The sequence below is a fragment of the Chiloscyllium plagiosum genome, chromosome 3, assembly GCF_004010195.1.
Source record: "Chiloscyllium plagiosum isolate BGI_BamShark_2017 chromosome 3, ASM401019v2, whole genome shotgun sequence".
NCBI classification, from domain to species: Eukaryota; Metazoa; Chordata; class Chondrichthyes; order Orectolobiformes; family Hemiscylliidae; genus Chiloscyllium; species Chiloscyllium plagiosum.
In genome coordinates, this window is record NC_057712.1 from 18369825 (window position 1) to 18376417 (window position 6593).

A 6593-nucleotide genomic window follows, 5' to 3' on the forward strand; every position below is an offset into this window, starting at 1 on the left:
GGGGGTGTTACTACAGGGAGGTCGGTGACCGTGCAGTGGGACATTAATCTTATTTCGATGCCCCGGTTTGGGGTGGGGGGGGGGAGTGGGGGTCACTCACAGCGGGCGGATCAGGAGCTGGTCACTCTCCTCCGCCGGGACAAAGATCTCCGCTTTCCGTTTGGCCGCCATACCGGCCTCGGCACGGGAACACTTCCGGTCCCGCCCCAACAATCCTCCGGCTGGAAACCGCCTCCAACCCAACGGCCGAGGCGGGCCGGGGGGGTCACAATAAAGTGGGACACCGGAGGATTGAAGAGGAATTCATCACAAAGAGAGTCACATATTGTGCAGCGAGATAAACGTCTTATTTCTGTAAGAAACCCGGCAATTTGTCAGATAATCGGTTTTGTATTTCAAGTTTTAAAATATAGCTTTACCTTCTGTGCATGTTATAATAGATGTCTTTTTTTTCAGACTGATAGATGTCTTTGGGCGTGTGTGCTATTCAGCAGCGAATCTGTGTTTTACATTTAAACTCTGGGCTCTACTTCATCCTTTAAGGCAGGCCATTCACTTTTGTAATGTAAAGGTGATGGTGGACTGGATTTATCAGGATCAGATCAGATCCACCCCAGGATACTGAAGGAAGTGAGAATGGAGGTCTCCTTAGATACCAGGGTGTTGCCAGAGGACTAAGAATTGTAAAAGCTCAATCCATACTGTACAATATACCTAGCAATTACAAACTAGTTGGTTTAACTTCAGTGGTGTCAACCCTCTTCATAGGACACAATGTGGAAAGTCCATTCTGCCCATTGAATGAGCATCCCATTCACACCCACCCATGACCCAAACCCTGCATTTATAATGGCTAATACACCTGCCTGCACATCCCTTGATAGTTTGGCATAGGCAGTGCACCTAATTTGCACATTTTTGTCCTGGAGTCAATCCAGGGTCCCTGGTGCTGTGACATAGCAGTGCTAGCCACTGAGCTACCATGCCACCCTCTTAGGAACAGTAACCCAGGGCACAATTAGCACTTGCTTGACAAATGTTGATTAATTAGGGAAAACTGCCATGGATTTCTTTTAAGAGTACTTAATGGTACTCTAAAGAAGGGTAGCTAATGTAACCCACTATTTTTAAAACAAAAAGGGAGATGGAGAGAAAACAGGGAATTATTGACCAGTTAGCCCAATGTTGATGGTTAGGAAAATGTTCCAGTCCAATTGAAAAGATTTAAAGGCAGAGCACCTTGGAAAACAGTGACAGGAATGGACAGTCAGTTTAGATTTTCAAAAGGGAAAACATGCTTGACAAATTACTGAAATTTTTTTGAAGATGTAACTAGTAGAGTTGATGAGAGGGAACTATTGGACATAAGGCTTTTGATAAGGTCATAGAGTCGTACAACATGAAAACATCCTCCTTTGATCCAACTCATCCATGCCAGCCAGATATCCTAAATTAATGTCTTCCATTTCCCAGCATTTGGTCCATATCCTTCTCAACCCTTCCTACTCATGTATCCACCCAGCTGCCTTTTAAATGTTGTAATTGTACCAGCCTCCACCACTTCCTCTGGCAGCTCATTCCATCCACACACCACTTTCTGTGTGTAAAAGTTGCCCCTTATGTCAGTTTTAAATCTTTTCCCTCTCACCTTAAATCTATGCCCTCTAGTTTTGGACTCACCTGTCTTGAGGAAAATACCTTGGCTATTCACCCTGTCACAGAGTCATACATTATGGAGACAGACCCTTCAGTCCATGCTGACCATAATTCCAAACTAAACTAGTCCCAGCTGCCTGCTTCTGGCCCATATCTCTCCAAATCTTTCTATTCATGTATCTATCCAAATGTCTTTTAAACATTGTAATATATCCACATGTACCACTTCCTCAGGTAGTTCATTCCACACGTGAACCACCCTCTGTGTAAAATCTCTCACCTCTCACTTTAAAAATGTGTGTTCTAGTCTTGAACTGTCCCTTCCGAGGGAAAAGACAACTACCGTTAGCTCAATCTATACCTCTCATTATTTTATAAACTTTCATCAGGTCGCCTCTCAACCTCTTATGCTCCAGTGAAAAATGTCTCAGCCTAACGGAAACCTTCCATACCTGGCAACATCCTGTAAATTTCTTCTGAACTCTCTTCAGCTTGATTTCTTCCTATCCATGCCCTTCATAATTTTATAAACCTCCTATAAGGTCACTTCTCAGTATCCGACGCTCCAAGTAAAATAGTCCCAGCCTATTCAGGCTCTCCCAATAGGTCAAATCCTCCAACCCTGGCAACATCCTTGTAAGTCTTTTCTGCACCCTTTCTTGTCATTCAATAATGGAATCATTGTCCTGGGGAGATGGAGGGAGATTAAGTGCTGGCACTTAGTTTTCTCAATGTAGAGATTAGTACATTAGGCAACAGCACCACACTTGTTGGCAAGGATTCAGTCTGAGAGCATGGAGTACAGTCAGTTCAGAGGGAGATAGATTCAAATGGGTCGGGGGCGGGGGGGGTGACTAATGTGATATTGATAGTTCTCAAAGAACTAGTTGATTGCAGGTAAAAGAAAAGCAGGAGGGGTCCAGGTAGAGGGAGAGTATTGGAGGCATATGAAGGGGTCAGTGGGACAGAGAAGGAACTCTTGCCCAAAGAAATGGTCATGGATGTGAAGGTAACGGAAGAAGAATTCAACATTGTACTGTACCTATTGAGCTGGGGTGCAGAAGGAAAAAGCTAAGGCATTTGCTGAGTACATTCAGCATCGGAGGTCAGAAGGGATAGTAAATATTCAGCAAGAGATAGGGTTTGGAGAAGGGATGGAAACAAGGAAGGAAAATGGAGAAAGTTTCCAGAGGGATGTGGGTACTTCTGAGTTGTTGCAGATTGATTTCCTTAATGAGTGAAAGGAACAGTTTTCTTTTTGTTGGAATGTCAAACAAGCCAGAGAATGAAGTGGAACTGGGGGGCGGGAGAGGACAACTAAGCCAGCATGAGATTGTGCTGATGGAGTAAGACGCTGAGAATGTGCATGCTGTGATCCACAGCACTGAGTGTAGATCTTGGATGCAGTGAGAGCAGCTGTCTGAGGAACGTTGTATATCACAGAGATACCTATGACCCTGGGAAGATTTGAAACACAAAAGATGAAACTTCATTTGGATTCCATGTAGAAGGAGTTGGAGGCTGTGACTGTGGAAGCAAGTTTTGGCAAATACCTTGTCAAATGCTAGGACCAAGAACTAATGATGGTGAACAAGAAAATCAGAACAGAAGTCCTATTGGAGAGAGGAGCAGAACTTTTTCAGGGTGGGCATCCCTCGAAGAGAGGAGACAGAGAGTTAAGCATTAAAATAAAACAAAGAGCTGCAGATGCTGGAAATATAAAGTAAAACAGAAGTTGGTCTGACAGCATCTGTGCAGAGAAAGAGTTTCAGGTCCAATGATCCTTCTACAAATTGATGATAGCTAGGACAACCTTGTTAATCGAGGTGGTATCTGTGCTGAAGACTGGGGTGTGGGAAGATAGACATTAAAAGAGTAAACAATGGGTGAAGAAGGAGCACAGAGGGGGAGAAAGACAGTTAGACAGATAAAGGCATGGATAATGGTCAGCCAGGAAAATGCTGATGAGGATGACAACTGGGTGAAAATGGGTTAGCTATGCTGAAAGCAGCTCATGACCAGGTGTGAGGGTGGGTAAAGGACATGGAGGGTGGTGTTCATACTATAAAATTAATGAACTTGATATTGAATCCTGTAGCTGCAGGGTCCTCCAAGTGCTTCAAGCTGGCATTGAGCCTCATTAGAGCCCTGCAGCAAGCCCAAGGCAGAGATGTTGGCATGGGAACACAGTTGTGTTGAAATGGAAGGCAACTGGAACTTAGGGGTCGTTTTTGCAGAAAGAATGTAGATATGTATAGAATGTAGGACATATACTAGAATAATGATTGTCTGGCCATTGGAAAATATAGGCCAGTGTTGCAGCTCCATAACCTTTCATTACAAATTCACCCGATGTCTCCTGTTAACTCTTTCTGCAGGCTGTCTTGATTTCAGATTTCCAGCATTAGCAGTGTTTTTGCTTTTGTTTGTTAATGGGCAGACAGCAAGGTCCACCCTATCTTTTCCAGGCATTCAGTGCTCCAGTGAAGTGATATTTGGCTGCTAAATTCCTTTAGTATAAAGCTCATCAGCACAATATTAACTGTCTGACTTCACAATTGTGTGTGGTAATGAGGTATATATCAAGACCTGTGGAACTACACCTATGAAATGATCATCAGCTTCATTTTTGTAGAGGTGAAAATTGAGATTCAAAAAGAGGTTTTAATAGAAGTTTTTAGTTTACTTAAAAGCTGTGAGAAAATGAGAAAAATCCTTTATGATTAATAGATTTGAGAAGATATTCAGTTAGAATAAGACACCATTCTGTGATATTGTAATATCCAATTCCAGAACTTTCTTTTTGCCTATAACATTGGGCAAATCTTAGGAAATCTTCAATTTCCTTATTCTTAAGTTTGATATTAGGTAGTGAGATATACTGATAGTCTGCAACTGTCATGATGTGATATTTTGTTAGCTCCAGTAATATCAGGGCAAGATGTAAGTCATGCACTAAAGAATTTAATCACCTTTTACTACACCTCAAGGTTTTACAGTTCTGGTCACTCTGCTATAGGACAGATATTACATTGGAGGGAGTTCAGAAAAATTTATCAGGATGTTGCCAGGAATGGAGGATTTGAGTTATAAGGGGAGGCTGGGGCTATTTTCCCTGGAAAATCATAAGGGTCGTAGATAAGGTGAATACCAAAGGGCTTTTCCCTAGGATGGGTGAGTTCAAAACTAGAGAGCATATCTTTAAAGTGAGAGGAGAAAAATTTAAAAGGGACCTGAGGGGCAACTTTTTCACACAGAGGGTGGTTTGCGTGTGGAATGAACTGCCAGATGCAGGTACAGCTATTGCATTTAAAAGACGTTTGAATAGATACATGAATAGGAAAAGTTTAACGGGATATGGGCCAAACACAGGCAAATGTAATGAATTTAGTTTGGGAAGCTGGGTTGGGATGGACATTGGACCAAAGAGTCATCCTGCATGGAAACAGACCCTATCTGTATGTACACTACAATCACAGCCACTTGCTGTGGTAAGCAATTCAGGTGTACTGCAGTACACTTCCTTTCAGCATATCATGCTGCGTAAGGATAGAGCTCAGCAAGATGGAGACTTGGGAGCTTTAGACCATTAGGTCACGTGCCATGATAAGTATGCTTCTGAAAGGTATATTGCACAACTACCACAAGACACAACACAACATCTCCCTTTTCCCCAAAAGAAAATAAATCCCAAACAGAGAAGACATCATTCTACACAATGGAGGGCATGTGTTGTCAAATAATTATGCAGACATGTGTAAACAGATGTATTCAAGGTTAGTGATACAAACTTTGCAATGATGTTTTGGCAGTTTGACAAGTTGATCATCTTGAGAAGTATATATGTTCTTGTCTGTTGCTCTTGCCTGTCAGTTCCATTGTCGTTCAGTCGTTTAGCATTGTTGTGCAATTATCACTTGAGTTTTCTTCCTCACTCCCTGCATGATTGGTGAATTGCACATTGGTCTGAGCTGGGTTCTACCGAATACGGTGCTAAATTGTGAAGGAATAATGACCTCATAAGATCTGGGCTGAAGTCAGATCTTAGAATGCTTTAAATGCCTGGCATCCACTGGATTTCTGTCTCAGTCCGGTAGTCCGATATGTAATTGTGGTAGTTCTCTACCTACTTGCAAGTGTTGTATCTGTTTTGTTCTCCTGGTTGTGACGAGAAAAGTTCTGTGGCTCTTTTTAACCACTGTGGGTGCAGTTTAAATTTTATGAATGGTTTTCCTAGATCAGTGCACACTCTGGCATTGTTGCACCATTGGTATCTCTAGGTAGGTGATTTTGGGAAGCCAAGCTGAATTGCAAATTGGCACTGTACTATGATTGTGCCAAACTACAAAATTAATATTCTGCTATATCCTTTGAGAGTGCCTTTTGTAGGGTGTACCATAAAGCAGAAGGTTTTAAAGGACTGAAGGAGAAGTAGAGGAGCATAAAAGTTTAGAGAATTCCAGAGTCTAGGCAGTTGAAGACTATTGCAAGAATGTTTGGTGTCTGATAATCACCTTGCTATGTTCTGATCCTTATTAGCAGAGAGTGACTAAACAAAGATCCACATAGTGTTTAAAAAGACCATTGCTACTCACTATAGCAAGAAACACGAGTATCTAAACTTGACACGCTGGAGACTCCAAACAAAGGTTGTTGCCAGGGTTAAGACCATAAGACATAGGAGTGGAAGTAAGGCCCATCAAGTCCACTCCGCCATTCAATCATGGCTGATGGGCATTTCAACTCTACTTACCTGCATTCTCCCCGTAGCCCTTAATTCCTTGTGACATCAAGAATTTATCAATCTCTGCCTTGAAGACATTTAGTGTCCCGGTCTCCACTGCACTCCGTGGCAATGAATTCCACAGGCCCACCACTGTCTGGCTGAAGACATGTCTCCGCATTTCTGTTCTGAATTTACCCCCTCTAATTCTAAG

The 6593-nt window shown here is 42.4% G+C and overlaps 2 protein-coding genes across 4 annotated transcripts in view; one reads left to right on the forward strand and one right to left on the reverse strand.

Annotated features, from left to right (window-relative positions):
• Positions 1-266, reverse strand: part of cpsf3 (cleavage and polyadenylation specific factor 3) — a 39279-nt gene extending 39013 nt beyond the window's left edge. Inside the window, exon 1 of the mRNA XM_043678130.1 lies at positions 101-266. Coding sequence (XP_043534065.1) covers positions 101-171 — 71 coding nt within the window. The 5' untranslated portion in view covers positions 172-266. The remainder of the gene's footprint in view (positions 1-100) is intronic.
• A 3-nt stretch (positions 267-269) lies between these two features.
• The window catches only part of itgb1bp1 (integrin beta 1 binding protein 1), a 49854-nt gene continuing 43530 nt past the window's right edge, over positions 270-6593 (forward strand). The window contains exon 1 of one of the 3 annotated variants that reach the window (XM_043678165.1): positions 270-354. The gene's annotated coding sequence lies outside the window, so the exon portion shown is untranslated. The remainder of the gene's footprint in view (positions 355-6593) is intronic. The other 2 variants (XM_043678158.1, XM_043678148.1) reach the window with 2 other exon arrangements.